This window comes from Amphibalanus amphitrite, unplaced genomic scaffold (genome assembly GCF_019059575.1).
Source record: "Amphibalanus amphitrite isolate SeventyFive unplaced genomic scaffold, NRLGWU_Aamphi_draft 000665F_arrow, whole genome shotgun sequence".
Taxonomy (NCBI): domain Eukaryota; kingdom Metazoa; phylum Arthropoda; class Thecostraca; order Balanomorpha; family Balanidae; genus Amphibalanus; species Amphibalanus amphitrite.
Genome location: NW_024882159.1, coordinates 18,694 through 40,590, shown reverse-complemented (window position 1 = coordinate 40,590; position 21,897 = coordinate 18,694). Strand labels below are relative to the sequence as shown.

Genomic DNA, 21,897 nt, shown 5'->3' with positions numbered 1-21,897 from the left:
TGTAGTCGTACTTGCTCTGAGCGGATATAACCGCTGTCAGCGAACAAGTCCGCTGAGAGCAGGGACGACTACACTGCAATGGGACCTTACTGTACTCCTGGGAGGGTGGTTAAAAATGGTTGCGGATAGGGGTACACTCGGGGGCAGATTGATGTTCCACAACTCTTTATCCACCGGGTTCCTATGGCTCAGCATTGGCAGCAGCCGCCTGGTACCGGTAGACTGTGCCGCTTCACTTACTTGTCAAGCGGCACAGCCTACCCACCCGTATGCCACCGGTCTGGGTCGGTGGCTGGAAGGTGATGTGGGCCGCCTGTGACGTCAGCGCAGCGGTGAGGGCCGAGCCCGGAGGCATGGCTCGGGTCGGCGCGGCGCGGCGCGGCGGCTGGCGAGGGCTGGGGAGTGAAGTGGGGTGGGAGCACGGACATCGCGCGGCTGAGCGAGTGTAGTTAACTTTCGTGTCACAAGGCGCCAATTATTCTACCTAACAATTGTCCTAAAGCAGTTGTTAAAATGTCCTATCCCCAAGACAGCGCCTATCATAATACTTGCAATGCACATTACGACACACTTAAGCGTGGCAATGGGACAGCCGATAGAACTTATGTCACTCGTGCATCGAGGTGCGGAGCTATATTTTGTATAACATATTAGTATTAAGGCCTTGATTGAGCAGATTGGTGTCTATTGTTTCGCACGGCAATCGTCCAGAGACGTGGGAGCTGGGGGTTATGAGTAGTGCCGCAGCCAACGCCCCAATTTAAAGCGATTATTACTGTTGCTGTAATATGTGGTCGCAGCCCCCCAATAGCAAACCGTTCCAACTTGTAGCCAAAAACTCGGCCACCCAGGGGGGTTCGAACCGGGCTTCTCCCACCGGCCAATTCACGACACGAGCGTTCATCCACTGAGCTACCGAGAATGGTCCTCGCCTGCACAAAACAAAATGACATTGACCCGCTGACCGCCAATGACAGTATTGTGACATTTGATCGCGTTTGACCGCGGTGGGTGGTCGCTGGTTTCGGCAGCTCAGTGGATACACGCTAGCGTCGTAGGGTGACCGGTTGGAGAAACCCGGTTCGAACCGTCCCAGGTGCGCGACTTATTTGTTCCTAGATGGAACGGTTTGCTATTGGTGGCTGCGACCACACATAAGAGGAGCAGTAAGATTTGTTTAAACTTGGGACGCCGCGCTATCCAAAAACCCCAGTTCCCACGTCTCTGGACGATTGCTGTGCGAAATAATAGACACCAATGAGCTCAATCAAGACCTTAATACTTATCTGTTAAAAACAATGTAGCTCCGCAACTCGATGCACGTGTGATATAAATTCTATCGGCTGTCCCAATGCCACGTTTAAGTGTGTCGTAATGTGCATGGCAAGTATGATGATAGACGCTGTCTTGGGGATAGGACATTTTAACAACTGCTTTAGCACAATTGTTAGGTAGAATAATTGGCGCCTTGAGACGCGAAAGTTAACTACACTCGCTCAGCCGCGCGATGGTCCGTGCTCCCACCCCACCTCACTCCCCAGTCCTCGCCAGCCACCGCGCCGCGCCGACCCGAGCCATGCCTCCGGGCTCGGCCCTCACCGCTGCGCTGACGTCACAGGCGGCCCACATCGCCTTCCAGCCACCGACCCAGACCGGTGGCATACGGTGTGGGTAGGCTGTGCCGCTTGACAAGTAAGTGAAGCGGCACAGTCTACCGGTACCAGGCGGCTGCTGCCAATGCTGAGCCATAGGAACCCGGTGGATAAAGAGTTGTGGAACATCAATCTGCCCCCGAGTGTACCTGCAAAACACCGGTTTACTCGCGGGCCTTGGGTTAAATTGTTTTCAGTGTGGGCGGAGTGAGCTGTCAGTGCGGTCTGACGACTCATAGCTGTCAGTGGTCTGACGACTCTGTCCGAACCGTGGGAGAATGGGTGGGGAGGGAGGGGGCCGCGGTGGCAGTGACGCCACTGGTAGCCCCGACAGGAGCCCCTCACCGCTGCACCCACAGTGCTGCACAGTGGGGCACCCATCCCTCCCTCCGACTCGCACACACACGGGCTGGCTTTGATGGTATATCTTTTACACACTCCCACGTACTGTCACATTACATCCCACCTACATCACAGAGGGTCCTTACACACTCTGCGTGAGGGACATACGAGTATAATAAGTGATTCTTCAGCGCACTGACTGGTGTTTCCGCATCCGTTTCAGAATTTCTTCTCGAAGCGCTCCTTCAAGGGCAACCCGCTGAAACGAACCAAGTCCGTGACCAAGCTGGAACGCAAGAGGTACCCCGTAGACGTCGATGGGTGAGTACTGAACCTTCAAACGATCAGCGGTCAATTTAGCAATCGATGCTACTTACCTTTCAAGTGTGACTTCTGCTTGCGAGTGTGCGAGTGTGTTGTTATATACTCGATAGTCCTTCCTACATGCATGCCGTTTAATCGTCGCCGAGTATAAGCCGGTCGCCTTACTGCACCTGTCTCGGTGACGCTATCAGCGGCTCACTGCTGCCACCCCTCTGTCCGTATCCGTGTCGCCGCGTGTTGACCGTTTGTCCGGTAGTTGTCCGGTAGTTGTGCGACCGGTGATAAATCCAGCGATAGGCTGGATTTATCACCGGTCGGTTGTCGGCGGTCACGGGCGCCCGACCGGCGACCGGTGGACCGGCGCCCTCCAGAGCTCCGCGCGGTCAGTCCGCAGAGGACCTATTGGCCAACGCGCGGCCACTGGGCCTGGGGCGCCGTGTTTGGCACCGTTTCGCGGCGGGGTGCCCGCCGAAAGACGAGCGCGGCGACACGCCGTGTCCGACTGTCGGTGTCGACACCGACGCACCGGGGCGTCGCCGCCCTACCGACGTCGCCCCCGGGACCGCGGGGCTTCTCACACAGTGAAAACAGCGCCGGTGACGGGGCTTCTTTTGCTCTCGGTGGTGCAACGCCTTCCAAAGGTATCCCGCTGGGACTAAATGCACTCGAAATCCGATTATGTTACAGCATTCCGGCCGTTGTTGGCCGAGAATGCGGCCGGTCGGAGGTGTGCCGGTGCGTCGGGGGTGTTGGAACGGCGTGACTGCCTGGTGAGTGCTGAACAGCGGACTGACTGCAGCCGGCTGCAACTACTTCCGCGCCGGGGGCTGTATACGCAGCACGATTTCCTCTCGCTCTCTGGGGTCATTTACCCGGGCATCTAGGGCTTGGTGGTCCGGCAGCCCTGTCAGACTGAGTGTCGGCGGTCCAGCCTCGCGTGCTCCTGCACTGCGGTCCGGCGCTGGTGCAGAGTACCCCTCCCGTTCCGTAGCTGGTCCTCACGTCAGTCACCAGTCAATCAGCGCCCGGCGGACAGCTGAGGAGACCGGAGGGGCGATATAGCGAGACAGAGGGTGCTCTTCACCACCTCTGACTGGCCCTCGGGACCGTGTGTTTGCCGTCTCCGTACCGTCCCTCCGCCCCCGAGAGACCAGCAAATAGGAGAGAGAGACAGGCCCGTCTAAAAATACCCTAACCCTCCTCCGTGGCCGGCCGGCGGCAGCGGCGGTGGCGGCAGTTCCCGGGGCGCGGGCGGTGCGTGCGGACGGCGCGGAGTGCGTGTGGAGCGGTCAGTCTCGGATCGGCCGCACTATGAGCGGCGGCACTTGCTGTGTGGGCGCCTCCGACCGGAGATGTTTCCCCAGTTTCGCCACTGTGCGCCGGAGGCCGCGCCGACCCGTGCCCGTCATCTCCAGGTAGGCGCCTCGGCGGAGAGCTCCTCCGTCTCCCATTTTCTCTGCCGAGCTCTTTTTCCAGCCTGGTGATCGCTCTGGGCTGATCTGATAGTGTCCATGTGAGCGTCATACGGTTCACGGTTTGTTTTTCTCCGGCTCAGTAAGTTTGACGATCTCTCCGAGCTCGGTCGTCAAACGCCCGCGCTACTGTGTCAGTGTGTCAATGTGTCTGTGCGTGTGTGCGTGCGCGCGCTGATGGATGACGCTCTCGCGTGTGGCGCGCCGCCTCCGGTCTACTGAGAAGTTCCGGGTATTGTTTTATTGAGCCGATATTCAGCTTCGTCGGGGCGTGCTATGCACAAAGCACGCTCATGGTTTCTCCTGCGGACGTAAAACGCCGAGGATGCTCTCGAACAGTGAAGGTCCATTATGTCGGCGCGGGGCCGAGGCATCGGCTTTACTCGGGGACTGACGCGTGACTGACGGTCTCAGTGCGGCGCAGGCTCGATTTCCCGATTACTTTTACAGCCCGGCTGGCACGGCCGGTGGAATTCTGACCATTCGGGCTCGACTCACGCATCCGCTGCACTGATGCGGCCGCAGTGTAGTTTTATTGTCAGCTGCACTGTCCCGGCGCTGGTGGAGCCGAGCCACCGAGAATTTCGCGCGGCATTGTTACGTCTGCATCCGTTTGTGAAATTTTTGGCCGTGTTTGTTGCGCAGTAAACAATGGGCCGTTTGGGCGTGGTGGCGAGCTGCGGGCGGCGCTGTCGCTCGCTGCCGTACCCTTCACGGTTCGTGAGGGTCATGGGACCTCAGAGGCCACCGGCGCAAAAGGGGCCCCTGTTTTGTGCCATTGTTACCTGCGCGACACGTGTCACAGCATGGTCCGTCATCGAAACGGGCCGCTAAAACTTCTCGCCTGTTGAGTTGCGATTTGTCAACCTATTGACTGGTCATTATTTATAACTGTACTTTGCAGTGGGACACGCAGCGATTTCCATTTGTTGTCCGTTGACAAAGGTCAAGTCACGCTCACCTCCCGGTATCTGAAGGCCGCCGATCGTGATAAGACCGTCTTGTTGTGCTTTTGGCGGCTATGTCAGCCGACTCAATATCGGCTCTCGGCGGCTGGGAACACGTGTTGTGCCTAATATTGCGGCCGTCTGCTGCTCATCTGGGCTTTGTGGGTACAGGTCAGGTGTTAACCGCGACACCCTTTAGCTGAGTCTGATCGATCGGGAGCTTGTAGCATTAGCACACTTCGGCCGCCGTGTCGTGACTCCTGTGACACCAATCCTCCCCCTCCCCCATTCCGTACACCATGTCACCATTATACCCTCAGCGACCAGCCGTCTCCTGGCCACCTGTAGCCAGTAGGCGGCGGTATCAAATGAATTACGGCCGCTACTGTTCATTGGGCAGGCTCAGACGGTCAATTTGCATCGGCTGTTGGGCCGGCGCCGTGACCGTGACGGCAGTTTCTCCGGCCGTTCGGGAGAGATCGAACGGCCCTCTGCGGGGCGTCAGTGAGCCGTGGCCGTGGCCCCGGTGGCGGGGGCGTGCTGCCGAGCCGTGCCCGAGGACACCTGTGTGTGATTCTCCCGCGTGGGACTCTATCGTTCTCTGTATACGGCTGATTGAGCCGCAGATAAGCGCGTCTACTGATAGTGCAGTTGGTGCCGTGGCGGCATTACTTCGCCGGCCTATATCTAGCAACATGGCACAGACGAGACGGCGAAGAAAACGACACAATTTTGTCAATTTATAAGTGGAAATTCCCCAATTGCCCTACCCTCCCTGATTCGACACTATCGACAGTGCTCGGTGGCTGCCCTCTGATGACTGATAAAACGGTGGACGACGGAACCGGGTGACTGGTGGAAATAACGGAACTGGTGGGACTGGCTCAGGTTTCGAGAAGCGCTGATCCTGAGTGGAGCCTGCAGGACGCCGCAGTGGGAAGCAGTTACTGGAGACGTCTGGCCGATGAGTTGCTGTCTGCGTCTGGCGCATTGGATGTCAGCAGTCACTAATCTGGCGTGGAGAGAGGCGCCGCGCGGCCCGCGGCCCCGGTCTCCTGGGACGCTGGGAACGGCCCCACACCAACAGCCTGCTGTCGTCGGTAGCTCTGTCAGCCCCCTCCCGCCGCTGCACACCGGTGTCACGGTGACTGACAGCCTTGAGCCCGTCGTGAGTCGTGAGCGTGACCTCACGGCTCGGCGGCAGCCCCGTGACAGCGGTCTGGCGGCGCCCGTCCCCTCGGGCGCGGTCGGTCTGCCGTCACCTCTCGGTGACGGCGGCCGTGACCCGGCGGCCCCCGCTGACAGGGCGCGCAGTTTCGGTCACATTCCGTGAGTTCCGGGAGTCAAGTGTCGCTGGCAGCAGCGCGGTGTAGGGCGGAGGTGCGCGCTGTCATTAGGAGGGACAGGTGCACGGGAATGTGTGCCGCTGATAGGATGTCAGGTTAATTCGTACTGAGAGCATGTCGACCCGCGGAGTTATCTGCCGGCCGTCAGGAGATGAGATTGAGTTCCGGTGGGGGAGTGGCGCTGCCGAGATGTCTGGCCGGTGATGACTGAAGTCTGGCCGGCCAGGGTTACTATCATTGCACTCCCACAGAGATTCAGATCCAGACACAATGGTGCTGGGAGCGGGACTCAGACCCGGCACCGGACTTTCCGCCGTCTATCCGAATACCTGCGTATAGCTCAGTGTGCTGTGCTGTTTGCACGATGGCGGTGAACGGGTATTATTGTGCACTGTGCACCCAGCTGGTCACTGTGTGCACCCAGTGCAGCGTGACATCTGCAAATCGACCGGGTGGCAGACGGCGGTGACTTTCACTGAATATGCGGCCGGCCGCCGAGAGGTCCACTCACGGAATCGATATGGACGGGCGGAGCTGAAATGGACAGCTGGAATTCGTGGCTGGTTCCGATCAGGGCTGTGCTGTGTTAGAGAGGCTGCACCGGCCGGCTGGCGGCCGGAGCCCGCACCTGTTGGTCAGAACGCAGCCTGCCGGACCTCGGCGGCGCGGCGGCTCAGACGGTCCCTCGGCGCGCAGACGGAACTCGTTCAGCCGTGAGGGCTCGGTCCGGCGCTGAGACGGATGGATCAGAGGCGCTGATCGTGCCTCGTCGGCCTCCCAGGCATTTCCTTCATACTGCAGCTGGCAGCGCTAAGTCAATCTGGAATAAGGAGATTCTCCACAGAAGCGATTAACCGTGACTCATGAGGGTAAGTCGAGTCCGTCTCAAAGCTCGACGGGTACGGTTTTGTATTATGTCTGTCCTCATAGCGTATAGCTTTTAGTCGTTACGTATGAAATGGATGTATCCTTTCTTGCCGTCTACTTCATTGCGATTATCTTCTCTAATATAAACGAAGCATTCCTTTGAGAAGCTGATCTCTAATGGACGTCTACTTTATGACAGAAGTCTGTGCTGATCCAGAGCTGCAGTAAACCCACACAATCGCTCGCCGCCGACGCTGGCTGACGGCCGAGGGTTGTGGGAGCGCCGGGACGGCCGATCCCACGACCCCTTCGCCGCAGCTCGGTTTCAAGCTTCCTTCCGGGACGCTGTCGAAACGATATACGCACTGCGGCGGAAGGGACGAGCGAGTGATACCGGCGAACGTTCACGCAGTTTAGTTCGGAACAAATTCAGACACAAGCCAAATGCTCTCGTGTTACATCAGAATATTATACAAGCACTACCGCGGTATATCACACCGTTCGCTTCAAGTTCACCAAGCGCCGCGGTGATTCACAATCAGTCGGGCTAACTGCAGCCGAATTCCCTGTCGCTTTCACTGCCGTCCTGTCGGTAGCGGTTAGCGTGGGATACCACGGCGGCACGCGCTTGCCGACCTCTCGACATCAAATCCGGTGGTGATCCCGCTCGAGTGGGCGGAAGCCCGCCGTTCTGATAACCCGCCGGGCCCGATCCGCGGCTCTTAGAACTCAAAGCGGCCGCTATATGTCGCCCGAGGACCTGACGGTCGGTTCGCAGGATCTCGGCGTGTGCCGGGACCGGGTCTGTCGGCGCGCGGTGTCATTGTTTGTTCGGTGATTGTGTGGTCGGAGAGCGACCCGAGTGGCCGGCTACCGTGCCCGGTCACGTGGGTCATGTCAGCCGAGTACACTCGCCGTCTGTTTTCGTGCGCCGACGCAGAGTTTCTCCGAGCCTGGCGCGTGCTGTGCGCGTGGTGTGTGGGTGTGGACGCAGGGAGGGAGGGGGAGCCTGTGTGTTAGGATGTCGGTGTGTGTGTGTTTGTGTGCGTGTGCGTTGTTGGCGGTCGACCGCCTGTCACCAGGTTTGGACAGGCCCACGCTGGCGGGCGCCGTCCTGGCACCTGCCGCTCTACAAGCACCACAGAATAGAGAGAGAGAGAGAGAGAGAGAGAGAGAGAGAGAGAGAGAGAGAGAGAGAGAGAGAGAGAGAGAGAGAGAGAGAGAGAGAGAGAGAGAGAGACGTGTGTCGTCCACGCTGACCGTCCCCTCTCCCTCCCGCAGCCCGGCGCCGTCTCGTCTCCGCTCGTCCCGTTCGCACGAGTCGCTGCTCTCCGGCCACAGCATGGTGTCCTCGACTGAGCTGGGAGCCGGAGAGGTGGTCATCAAACCGCTGCACAGCTCCATCCTGGGCCAGGAGCACTGCATCCAGATCAGCTCCCCGAGCGGCACACGCTACTACAGCTGCCGGACCGCCGAGGAGCGCGACAGATGGATCCACAGGTCAGTGGGGTTATTGGGAGGTCAGTGGTATCAGGGGAGGTCAGAGGGGTCATAGGGAGGTCAGTGGGGTCACAGAGAGGGCTAGTGGGGTCACAGGGAGGTCAGTTGGGTCTCATAGGTCATAAGTCAGTGGGGTCACAAAGGAAAGTAAGTAGGGTCAGAAGTTAGGGATGAGATCAGGTATACGAGCTAATCGCGTCACAGGAAAATGCTCAGGGGGCGGAGGCATGTTACAAGGGACCAGACAAAAGTCACTGCCCTGCAGGTACTCGTTTTAGGACCAGGAATCCAGGGCACGGTGCTACCGTTACTTGGTACGACCTTTTTAGAAAACCTTTTCAGCGTCCTAATTTTTAGTTCTCCATATTGCTTTGCTTTGGCATAGTCAAAAACCAAAACCGTTTGAATGTCCAATTAATGAATGGGCACATGCTTATGACGTATGGGCCGACTCCTGGACCGATGTCGTAGTCTTACAGTATTTTTGCCGACCCATGGAAACCTCAGCCCAATTAAATGTCGTGCGTCAGTAGGGGAGAGTGGGGTAATTTGGCCGCTTTTTTTAGGAAACGATGTAACTAAAAATCGACAACACATTTCTGCATTTTCTCAACGCTGACAGGTGTGGCATACATTTTACTTTCTTGGACAGTAAACTTGAAATGATAGAGTAACTACTTATATTGAAATTGTGACGTATTACAAAGGTCTGCAAAGCGGCCATTCATTCGTTTATTGACCTTGGGTATCGGGGGGGAGGGGGGGGAGAGACACAGACGCAAACATGGCACATTAAAACGATGCAAGCAAGACAGGAAAAAAAATACATTAAAAACAACCCTCAGTCCATCAATGATCTCTAGCGATTCGGCGCGGCGCAGGCTAACCGCCCGTGGGACCTCGGAAGTCGGAACCATCTCGACTCCGGGCCTAGATATTTGTAAGCAACATATAACGCACAATCGGCAATCGATGAATACAGACGAGACGTTCGGCAAACGGCGGACACTACATGAAGGCTCTAAGGACGTCGTAACAGAGTTTCGGGGCATTAACATTCGTGTACATTGATAGAACGTCGGGGAGGGAATCGGCCTCGTTAAAGCTTGAGACGTTGCGTGTCAGCCTACATTGTCGTATGACATGATCCTCATCCTGTACGAACGGACCACACGAACATAGGCGTAGGTCTCTCGGCGTGTGAGACCATCTCCCCGTCTCGACCCGGAGGCGGTGTGAGCCCAGCCTGAGGCGAGAGAACGCCAGCCGGTGTGGTTCGAATGTGTGCGAGTGTGAAGACGTTTTTGTTTGGTAGATAATTTGCGCATCTAGTGAGGGATTTATCGATTTGTACGCGACTGCTCTGGCGTTTGTCGCACCCCTGATGCGCGCCTTCACCTCGGATAGAGCGGCCACGGGTGAGCTCAGGTGCGGGGAGCCCAGAAGCTTCTCAATATACTGGCCCATGGGGCAGGCATGCACGCGCGCGAGCTCGATGGCCTTCTGCACAGGGCTACCCTCAAAGTGTGTGCTGGCTTGGAGCTTCATCAGAAAGTTTCGCTGCATCTGGCCTACCCTAGCAGAGAGAGGTGGGATGCCGGTCTCGACATAAATCAGATCAGACGGGGTCTGATACCGTACCCCGACCAGATCCTTCAGCGTGTGCTGGTACATCTGATCCACCGGCTTAAGGGAGCCTGTCATCCACGTCTCGCAGCTGTACAGAATGCTGGCGTTAAGAGCGCTGTCCCACACGGCCTTCTTTACGGTGAACGGAGCCTCATTGTTCTTCCGGAGAAAGCTGCGGAACTTCCTAACCTGACACTGCTTTAGCTCCATCTGCTCGCTGACCTGTTTGTGAATCGAGGCGTTCGAAATCGGAGAACCGAGGTACACGTATGATTTGGTATGCTGGATGGCAATGTTGTGAACCGCGAGTGGCTCTGTGTCTCTAGTGTGTACCGTCATGAATTTGGACTTATCTGGATGTAGCTGCATGTTCAGCTCGTTACAAGTGCTGATGAGAATTTCTAATTTACGTAGCATGTTGCAGCGGGAGGTCGCAAAAATTACAGTGTCATCCATCAGTAGCAGAGAGTGGAGGTTTCCTAAGAATCCATCGGGACCCAGCTCTTTCAATTTTCTGATCGTATCGTTAATATAAAACGTGAACAGGGAGCAGCTAGTCAGACCACCCTGTCTAACACCCGTAGTGGCTCGGAAACTATCATCCCCTATCATGTTTATGGTCTGGTTAAGAGTCTGTGTGATTGCTCGAAGATATCTGAGACCGCAACCGGCCGCTGCAAGTTTATCGACCAGCAACTGTCTGTTCACCTTATCGTAAGCGGTACGGTAGTCTACGAACACAATATACAAGGTTTGTTTGGATTTCCTTGCGATGTCGATCAAAAGGCGAAGGGTCAGAAGCTGCTCTTGGCAGCCTCTTCCCGCCTGCGCCCCCGCCTGCTCTACATCCGGTTTAAACCATAAGTTAAAACGCTCTGAGAGAATGCCGTCGTACACTTTATACATGGCGTCAAGAATTGATATGCCTCTGTAATTGGCTGGGTTGCGAGAGTCTCCCTTTTTGAAGATATTACACAGCTTGGCCAGGTGCCACTGAGCCGGGTAGGAGCCACTAAAGATCACGTTGAAGAGGCAAACCAACAGGGGTACCCAGGCAGGGGGGACGAACTTCAGGATGCCCGGAGGGATCCCGTCCGGACCCGGAGTTTTATCTGTGCGCAGTCTACTGATGCTCCGACAGACTTCGGTCTCAGTGATCTGGTCATCCAGGACGGGACAATAAGTTCCCTCATCGGGGCAGACTAGTTCGTCACTCTCCGTGAAATCGCTGTTCAGAAGCGCCCTGTAGTGTACAACAAAATCACGCTCTGAGGGGGTGGCCGACGGCTGAGAAGATCTATAAACGAGTCCTCCTTTCCAGTTAATGGCGTTCCATAACCCCTGGTGGTCCTTCCGATCCAAAAGCCTGAGCCATCGCTCGTGGGCGTTGTGTGGGCCCCGAGGTTGGGTTTGTGAGCGGGGGGACTGTCTGGCTGATCTGCACGCGCTGTACAGCGCGTCTGAGATTGCGGCACACATGTCTGCCGGACAATCCTCCAACGTGGTCATGAGAGCGGTGGGGTCGGGCAAGATCCCCGAGAATGTGGCTACATTAACGCTGTGAAATCGAATTGGTTTGCGACCCTCGTGAGTACTCCTCGCGACTGCCTCGTCCCGGTCGTCGTTCAGTCTCTGGGCCCTCTGCAGCACTGCTGAAGACAGGTGGGTAGGGAGGCTCAGTTGCAGAATGATTGGCGCATGGTCTGAGGGCAAGTTTGCATCTCTCAGGATTTTAAACCCCTTGATAGAGTTCACTAGTGTGTCTGAGATGAGTGCCCAATCGAGCTGAGAGACCCAGTTACCGCCTCGCCTGAATGTGAGGCCGCCATCGCACACAACATGTGGACACACAAGGTGATTCACTGGGACGATATTACAACTCTTACAGAGGTTGACCAGTTGCCTGCCGTTGCTGTTAACAAGCAAATCAGGGTTTGTCGTATGGGAGTATCGATGCAGGGCAGCATGAGGGGACAGATCACCAAGCCGAGCATTTAAGTCACCAAGAATCAGCACATCATGTTCGCCTTCTAAACACACTTCTTGGATGTGGCTCAGTGCAGCTGGATCAAAGAACAGTGAATCGGATGGAGCAATGTAGCATGCACCAAATGTTATGTTGAAAGGGTGGACCTGGAACCACACCTGGTCCTTCAGCACATGCCTAATCTGAACTCTCGGCCAGAGGTAATTCTTAAAAAGCACCAGCACGCCACCCCTAGCACTTTCATCCTTGACTACACTGCTGCGCACTGATACAAAACCAGGTGCCTCTACTTTGTACTCTGTTTTGAGCTCGCTGAGAATCACAATATCACATGGGCTGAAAGCGCTGAACACAGAATTGAGTTCGAGTTTGGACACATTACCATTTATGTTCCAGGCAAAGAAAGACAGACTGTGACTCACCCCACTGTCTCAGAAAAAGGTTGGGCGAAACTCATCAACCACCACGTTGTCCACCAGCACTTGACGCTTTGCTGGGTCATAGGTCACTTGACGACCCTGGTTCTCGGGCTTATCTTTCTCTTCTCTAGTGACTTTCTTTAGCCTCTGGAATTCCCTGGACACCATGGGGTGCATGTCCTTCTTCATGTAGATCTTGTTGAAGGAGGGGCCTGCCTCTTTCAGGTTACTACTCTTCCTCAGAATCCTTGTGCGACACTCAGGATTGTTCAGTTGGACCTTGATGATCCTTGGGTGTCTTGCTTCACCCGAGCCAGCTGGGGCAGGCTCTTTCCCTAACCGAGACAAGTCTTTGATGACTGACCTGTCTTCATCGACTAAGCGGAGCAGAGCCGAGCACTTTTCCAGATCCGAGGCAAGAGTGTCACCGTTCACTACCATCTCGTCTTCTGGGACCCCAGTTATGATCAAGTTTGAGGCTCTTTTCTGGGCTTCAAGGCTTTCTAGGTATTTCTGATGTTCGGCTAGAGCCATGGTGACCTTCTTGAGGTCTTCTTGTTCAGAGCATCGACGGTCCAGAGTCGAGAGTTCCTCCTTGATGAGAACCCGAACTTCCTCTGTGGACACCTTTTCCTCGATCTTATTTTCTGCTGCTGTTAATCTAGCCTCTATTTTCTTGCAGTACTCTGCACAACGTTCTTCTATCTGCTTTTCTGTTTTTATGCAGTCCCTGGCCTTTCTCTGACAGGCAGCGCAGAACCAACATGTTCCAGGTACAGCAGAGATGATCTCATATTGCTCATCTGACAGGTTGACACAATCGGTGCAAAAATAGAGATCACAGTAATCACAAACCAGGAGCTTGCTGTCATCCTTTGTGAATTTCACCTTGCACCCCTCACACGTCCACGCTGCGTCATCCTCGCCGCGGTTATCGGAGGCCTGCGATTTTGAGCCTCGCCTTGGTCTTCCTCCGCCGCCTCGGGGTCTGCCTCTCCCCGACATTATCAAATATCAAATCAAATATCAATACCAGCTTATCTACTTAAATTCGCTTTGAACTCTAATTAAAAGCGGGGGTTCGCTATCCGCCACGCCGCGCCGCGCCACGCGACCAGTCACTGTGGCCAAATTGCCCCACTAGCAGGGTTATTTGGCCGGGGGTGTGGGGCAATTTGGCCGGTGTTAGTTTGAGGACATGATTTTTGTTATAGGCGAGTCAGCTTCATATTCAGCAATGACGCGTGTCGTACGACGCATTTGAAGCATTTTGGAGGTTGACTCAGCCGTCACAGGGGTCGAAAATAGTCAAAATAGCGGCTCTAGATACGATGACTGTTTTTTTACGAATAGCTTTTGAAGTTATCAAGCTAGGCCAAAACTAAAAGTACCATCGTAATTCTCTCGTCATTCCGCATCGAAACATGTATGTATTGATCTCGAGAGGTCAAGGTCAAAGGTTGGCTTCAGGTCACGTTACGTCAGGTCGCTTGACCTCAAGGTTACGTGAGTTCAAGGTCATCATGTATATCATTCGATGCGCCTTGACGAGCTGAACACAATGAGACCATTTGCGCGGCTGTATCTTTTTTCTGTAAGTATTTATTAGCAAAAAAGCGTTAGGTAACCTTTGATGACGTCACATGCCCCTACAGCTGTCCAATAGGAAATATGGCATCAAGGTAGTCAAAGTTGGTCATGAATTATGTCCTTTATGGTATCATTGACCATGACAACTCGGCCGTCCCAGCATAGTGACTCTGAGCGCACCGGCCAAGTTGCCCCGCTAGTCCCGGCCAAATAACCCCACATTGCCATTCTGAAAATTTTTGTCTATAAAGTCGTCATGGCCGTACAGAACTAGATGAAATTGCTCTTGGAACCGCTGAACACCCTCAAAAATGGCGCTATAATGTTGGAATTCGTTTACAGCCCAAATACTACATGTTATACAAGTTTTTAAACAGAAGTAAATGTTACCATTTTCTAACGAAATTCACCTTTTATTAATTTTGAATAAAACTAAGAGGGGGAAAGTTTTGACATTTGTTCTCGAGTTAGTTCTGCCGATGACATATGAATAGAGAATAAAGTTATTTCATTCACTTTTATCAGCTTTCGTACAGGTGGGGGCGGCCAATTTACACCACCGGCCAAATTACCCCACTCTCCCCTACTGGTCTCAGCGCGGCAGACCGGCCCCCGGGTCTGAATGAGGTCGGAAGGTGATGTCACTGACGCTCATCAGCCGTCTTAAAAACACTACATGGTGTGATTGTGCCGATAGCGCTCCTGAGCAATCCAGCCGCGGTTTTATGTTTCATTCAGCCCTGGGCCACGTAAGCCGACCGGCAAATACAGGCTTCTTTATGCGGCTTTGCTGTTATCAGCGGTAAGGATGGTGAGCTGAGCGGTCGTCAGGGGGGCGCGGCGCGGCAGCAGATTTGGACAGATGTGCCCGACACTCTGCCGCTCCCGCCCGCGCTGACAGTCCGTCACAGGTCCGCCGTTGACAGGTCGTCACCGGAGGCCGTTGTGACAGGTTGCGTCAGCGCATTGTGTGGCCTGGCACACGCCGGCTGGTCGTACCGGGCGGAGCGGGCACGGGTGTGTCCTCCACGGGGAGCAGCTGGCGGATGTGCGTATGACACGCACTGTCACCAGCTGTCTGCAGCTGTCGGCAGCTGTCACAGCATGGCCCAGTTACGGCCAACGCCTTGGGGATCGGCCTAGGTCAGTGGTGGCGCCACAGTTCGAGCTGAGCAGTCAATTGGCGCCATGTCCACTCTCGGCCGATGACGCTTCTCTCCGCCGCCTGGGGGAGCTCCGATGTTCCGTTGTTCCTCCGATGCTAGTGATGGCTCGACACTGACACGGTGCCACTACTGGTGACCACGGGGTGGTCCAGACCATGGGTCGCCTTTGGAACTCATCACGATAGCTCTATCGCAGCACACATTCCAGCGCTGCGTTCTGTGGTGATACGGCGTCAGTTCTACAGCCGTTCGGGGAGACATTCACTGACAGCCGGGCGGATGCAGAGGTCTGTGATACCATCCAGACCCCGGCGACTCCCGGGAGGGGGCGTCTGGACCGGAGGCCTGGACCGGAGGTCCGCCAGCCGCCCGGTCCAGTGTCCGCCAGCACCCGCTGCGGTATGCAAAGCAGTGTTTTATACCAAGGCCGGTCGGCGCCGGCGCTACGTTGCCTGTGTGTTTATGGTCGCGACCGACGGCACCTGGAGGCCGTCTCCGGCACCACCGGGTCACGGCGGTCCGATCGCGGACGGCGGACGGCTGCGGCCGATCTCAGACCAAACAGCTCTCCGCGGCGTTTACCTTTGGCCGGTGGAGTCGGCGCCGGGCCGTACCGACCGGATGTCCGGCGGTAAATGTTTGTGTCGTATAACGGCTCCCTGCAGGTGCCCGGCGCCGTGTTTGTTGAGCTGCGCTGCTGTCTGTGACCTCTGCAGAGGCGCGGAGTTTCCCAGAGACAGTCGCCAATAAACCCGATACCAGGGCAGCGTTTCTGGGTAGCCGTCGACTCTCCGAATCGTCAATGCAAAGGAACATTCACATACATTTCCTGTCAGGTGAAGCTTCAAGGCTTCAGCATCGGTGCAATCAGTCAGTAGCTCTTTGAATTTGTCAGCTACTGCACTGGCAGACATCGGTCACTGGTTTACCTACCTGTGTCGTGAAATATGAGAGCGGGGACTGGTGAGAATCAGCTCACTGCGTCTGTCCTGGTACGCTGCTGACTGCTCTTCGGTTTCCTGAGGCAGTCCGCCCTCTCCGATTTCCTGTGGCAGTGCGCCGAGCGGATGAACAGAGATGTGGGTGAACCGGCCGTGCTGATCCAGGTCGACTCACCTGGGAGTGAGTCGCGCTCCCGCCGCCTCTTAGGGATTTACATGAATTACAAGACCCGGCCGCCACTTCACCTGGACCCAGATAGAGGGCTGGTTTTCCTCGGCGGTGGAGTGGCTGGCAGTCTGGTTACAGAGTTTTTGTCCGTGTGGATGACGTGGAAGGTAATGGGATAATGTCTGCCTGTGAGCCGCGGATTGCGAAGAAACGAGTACGTCTACTTTAGTCTTGATGTGGCTGCATTGTATTGTGCGGCGAGCTCTGTGCTAACGCAATGTGACATTGCAGTTTAGCGTCATTTCACATGCGGAGCACGGTCGGTGAATGTTGATCATCTGTTGACGTCTATTCAGACCGAGGCATGCCTGCACATCGGGACCAGTTTCGACACACCGGCTCCGTCAGTGCCGGCCGGCTGGGGACCAGCTCCATCCACCATCCTGCACATGTTGTGACACCGCCCCGTGGCGCAGTCTCTCAGTGTACCGCACCGCCGGGCGTTCCCCGAACTCTCCGGCGGCGCGGCCCCGTTAGGTGTCGTCCCTGCGGCGGCATTGTGCGCCCGCTGGATCCGCACCCTCACAGGAGCGCATTCCCGGTACATGTCACCGACGAACGGGCGGCCGTTCGACCGAATTCCTTTCACTCGTTGTTGACGGACAACAGAGCGCGTTTTTAGCCGGTGGACGAGTGTCTGGCGGCCCAGTAAGCCGCTTAGCGGTGGCTGTGGTCAGTGTATTCTTTGGCCGGTGAGGTTTCCTGGGATCGACCGCGGCTAGCCTCCGCCCCCGCCCCCGCCCCTACCCCGGCCGGCGGCCACCGCCCCCGCCCCCGTCTCAGCCCGACCCAGTCACACCCGACGGGTCATCAGGGCTTCTCGCTCTCCCGGGTCCGGTCCCTCCATCTACCTGCACGTGTCACTTGTCAATTGAGCGGTCACTCTGTTCAGTGGGAATAATCACTGACCAAATCGGTCGGCCGCTCTTCGGCGTACTCCCTGCCCTGTGCCGTAGCTCGGTCGGGCGCTGCGCGCGCCTTCGATATAGCGGCCAGTCCCGTGGGCCGCGCATTTTATCTGTCATTGCTTGTCTTGTTTCCCTGCATTGGCACGTCAGGTATGACCGTCGAGCGCCCGATTTCTGAAGTATCGGCGTCATAACTGATCGCCCGCTGTCCAAACTTTGCACGGCTAATCTGATGTTGGGACAGGGACATATTAGTAGGTGTATGTGTCAATTGTTTGACGATATCATCAATACTCGATGACCTAAAGACCAGTAATGCCTGGGCCGAGTACCTACTGCAAAACTACGAGTGATGCAGCACCAATGCGTCTGATGCATAGCACTGCTCATTTTCCTCATTGCGTATCTGACGTTGTAATATATGTCATTTGCATATGGCATTGCCTCAACTCCAAAAACGTTCAAAGTATTCAATGGTTATTCTATAGGCCTCCGTTTACGACGTCTATAGGTCATCGTAACTCCGCCTGAGCTTTCGCTGATAATAAATCGACTGACGTGTATGTATCTCTATACGTCTCACAGCCTGCGCCGCACAGTGCAGCCAAACCGGGAGCACATACGCCGCATCGACAACTCACTGCGCATCTGGCTGCTCGAGGCCAAGACGGTCACCGCCAAGAAGCGCTACTTCTGCGAGCTGTGTCTGGACAACACCCTCTACGCCCGGACGTCCAGCAAGGCCAAGACGGAGCTGTGCTTCTGGGGCGAGCAGTTCGAGTTCAACAACCTGCCGACCGTGGAGAGCATCCAGGTCAACCTCTACCGAGAGCCCGACAAGAAGAGGAAGAAGGACAAGAACGTGCTAGTCGGTAAGTTGAACGTCTCCGGACGGGGTGGCGCTGACGGACACGCGGAGGGGACGGGGAGGGCGCGCGTGCTGACTGTGTTTGTACGGAGTTTCTGTGATCGCCGCCGCTGCCGGAGCTGCTTGTGTTGGCCGACGGCTGGTTCGATGCGTGTTGACCGTAGCGGCGGGGTACCGGCAGGTGGTCGCCCTGTTGGGGAGGGGAGGGACGGTCGATGACCCGCCCGGGCGGGGTTGGAGCAGGATTGGACACAGCTACGAGCAGATACGGAAGAATATCTTTTTAGCCTGCAGTTATGTTTATGTAACATGTGGTCGTGGAGCACGACGGGCTCCCACGCCTCCGACCACCTCAGCTTGGGTCTCTGACCGGGTCGGGTCACCACCCTGTCGGTCCGTAACCCGACCACCTGTCGCGCTGCCTGGCTCTCCCCGCCGAGCTGCCGCCGTCGGACGGACGGCCGTCAGCCCGGTGACGGATTATCAGGTGACAGATCAGACGCCGCCCAGCTGGTGGCGGATGGAACCCGCCCCCGTCCCACACCTGGTCCCAGAGTGCTGCCGGAGACCAGATCGGAACAGAGGTCCGCAGGGCTGGGGCTTATCAGCGGTCCTATAAAGGCGCTCGTCGACCTGACCTCCGAAGGGCGGATACAGATCCGGGTCACTGCTTTTTTACCTGTGGTCCGCTGCTGAAAAATTGCAGCGATAAGATGATTAATTGTCTCTTGATGACATAAGCTTGTTATCATCATTCGCGCAACTTTTGACCAGTCTTACGCCAGCAGCTGTCAAGACAAGCCAGCAAACGACGTGTTTCGGGAACTCTGTATCGGCACCCACACTGCAGTGTTTCTGTATCGCCTTCACACGTGTTGTCTGCTCTTACACGCGCTCTGTCTGTTCGTCTGTTCCAGGTACAGTCGAGATACCGGTCAGCTCGGTCAACTCGAAGTTTTTCGTCGAGAAGTGGTACCCGGTGGCGTTGGAGAAGGGCACCAGCAACAAGCACGCGCCCAGTCTGCGAATCAAGTGCAGGTAGGTGCCGGCGTGGCCGGCGTTACAACTTCCTCCCGTGGGGAGGGATGAGGCGGGCAGGGAAGGGAGGGTTTCCTGGCCGTCTGAGTATGCGGAGGAGGATAGGTGATGTCATCGTCACACCTTCCGTATATCATTGTCACAGCTCGAGTCGTGAGACTGACGTTATCCTGCCTCTGCTATTGTGGATTGAGTCCCTCGCGTGTCCACTGGCCTTTTGTGTGTGATGTTTATCAGAACCGTGTCCGGTGAGCGTTTATGGCCTAATGTCCGTCAACTATCGGCAGCTGAACATGGTGCTACAAGCGCTGCTGCCGATAGGAGCGTGCCACGGTGGCACACACGGTCGTGTTTGGCGTTTGCGTGTCTCGCTGCGGCGACTGTGACGAACAAGGTGCATTAGCGTCGGGCGGCGAAGGGTACACGACACGGCGAAGGTCCCGTGCTCCGATAAACCCGGCCCGATAGTCACTGGCTCACGGACACACCACCGCGCGCCGCTGCCTGTTCCGACTATTGGTGCAGGGCTTACTGGCGTACTCGGAACCAGTTGCATGTGGCCTCTACTTTAGATCTCTAGTCCCATAAATCAGCGCATCTTCGGGGCGGAGGTATGCGGGCTGGCGGCGATTTCGGTGGGTCGGTGGCTCCTGTTCTGCCCACTGTGCCGTGTGCCCAGCGGTGGCTGTCGTGCCGTGAAGCGACACTGGCAGTGATTTGTGGCAGAGGCGGTGACCGACCCAGGTATCGTCAGGACTGTGGGTGGTTCAACAGAATCCACCGAACCGGGCTGCGACCGTCACCGAGGCCACATGTTCACCCGCTCGAGGGGAGGGGTGCTAGGACAACAGAACCGAGCTTCGCTGCTCTCTGAGAATGGCGTCGGCCCACATCTGCGAGCCTGGCCTCCCAGACAATGCGCGGCAAACGCTCGTTTTCCGACCGTGATACAGCCCAGCTGCAGACCGTGTGACGCGCCACTCGCAGCTGATGTCGTGTGAGATCGCTGGCCCAGTGGACCAGTGGTGACCGGCTGTTCTCGAGACATTATCTGGGCTCCAGGAACCGCCCTCGCGTCACCGGGAACCCGTGTGGGAACCGCTCGCTGGGGCAGGCTGCCGGCGACCGGCTCTCTTTGGGGTGCATTTAGACCTCAGTCGCACCGCGCCGTGTTTCTGCAGTTAAACTTCTGTGTTGTGGTGTGTTACCGGGCGTCTACATAGCAAATCTGCTTATCGCGTATGGATCTGTCACGAAGTATCGCTTATTTCCTGTGTGTTGGCCGGTTCTCGCTACTTGTTACGTGTTTAAATCGTTTTGTTTCCTGTGCACCTCGGTTGGGTGGATTCCTTCGAGCATCCCACGCGCCCCTGGCCCTGGCGCTACCGTTTATACCGTGTGCGGCTCAATCGGACATTTTCATCGCTCGCTAATTAGGCGTCTAGCCGGAACGTCTAACGGGTATCGATGCACATATGCCGGCTTTGCCATCAAACAAACAACAGATTAATGTCGAAGCTCAGGCACCGACGTGTGTATAAACACTGTAACAGCCTAAATCTCTCCGGTACAAAACTAGAACTAATTTCCTGTTTGCTGTTTTGTCCACACTATCCATCAAACATCGCGTGCGCAGTGACTTCCTGCCTTTCTATCCGCTCAGGTGTGCCACAGTGCCCTGCCTTCCTGTCTCTATGCTGGGTAGGTAGGTATTCACTATTCAGCCCTCCCCTCTCGGATAAGTACATAGGTACAATGTCTGCCTGCGTGTGTGGTATTTAGTAGTTCTGACCTCCCCCGCTCCCTTCCGCAGGTTCCAGGCGGTGGACATCCTGCCGCTGCCCGTGTACAGCGAGTTCCTCCACTACGTCACCTCCCGGTACGGACCGCTCTGTGAGATCCTCGAGCCGCTGGTGGGCGTGAAGAGCAAGGAGGACATTGCCACCACACTGGTGCACATCATGCAGAGGGAGGGCCTGGCCAAACACCTGCTGGCCGACCTGGTCTGCATGGACGTCACAAGAATTGGTGAGGAAGGGAGAGAGGGACGGAGAGGTGTGGATTGTGGAGGTAGGGGAGGGAAGCAGGCAGGCAGTAATCACATGAGAGGGACGAGGGTCTCATGAATTAGTAATGCAATAGAGAACGACAGGAAGAAAAGAAAAGAATGCAGACAGGCCAGTAGAAAAAAGGAGGAAAACGGTGATAGAGGCGTTGCTAAGACACAGAAGCGCTGACAAATCTGTTTGCCTGCACAGGCTGGTACCGGTGTCCCTCACACTCTCATATCCCTCGGACCGTATCACTGACCCCTCCTCTCCTTCTCTTACAGACGACGAGCGGCTGACGTTCCGCGGCAACTCGCTGGCCACCAAGGCCACGGAGTCGTTCATGAAGCTGGTGGGCGACCGCTACCTGCAGGACACGCTCGGCGAGCCGGTGCGCCGCCTGCTGGACGCCCGCTCCGACCTCGAGATCGACCCGCTCAAAGTGACGGCGCCCGGAGCGCTGCACAAGCAGAGGACCAACCTGCGGGCCTTTGTCGAGGAGGTGTGGGCCAGCATCCTCGCCTCGTACGCCAACTTCCCACCGTGAGTAGCCAGACGCCGAGGGCGAGATGTGGAGCTATGTGTCCTTTGGTGACATGGTTTTTAGTTAATTCGGTCGGGGCT

At 56.3% G+C, this 21,897-nt stretch overlaps 1 protein-coding gene across 5 annotated transcripts in view; it reads left to right on the top strand.

The window, feature by feature from the left end:
• Nucleotides 1-21,897, top strand: part of LOC122364263 (ras GTPase-activating protein raskol-like) — a 170,561-nt gene that overhangs the window by 142,054 nt on the left and 6,610 nt on the right. For all 5 annotated transcript variants that reach the window (XM_043334472.1, XM_043334473.1, XM_043334475.1 and 2 more), the window contains 6 exons: nt 2,218-2,315; nt 8,232-8,450; nt 17,905-18,191; nt 19,105-19,225; nt 21,039-21,253; nt 21,558-21,816. In XM_043334472.1, the coding sequence (XP_043190407.1) occupies nt 2,218-2,315; nt 8,232-8,450; nt 17,905-18,191; nt 19,105-19,225; nt 21,039-21,253; nt 21,558-21,816 (1,199 nt within the window). The remainder of the gene's footprint in view (nt 1-2,217; nt 2,316-8,231; nt 8,451-17,904; nt 18,192-19,104; nt 19,226-21,038; nt 21,254-21,557; nt 21,817-21,897) is intronic.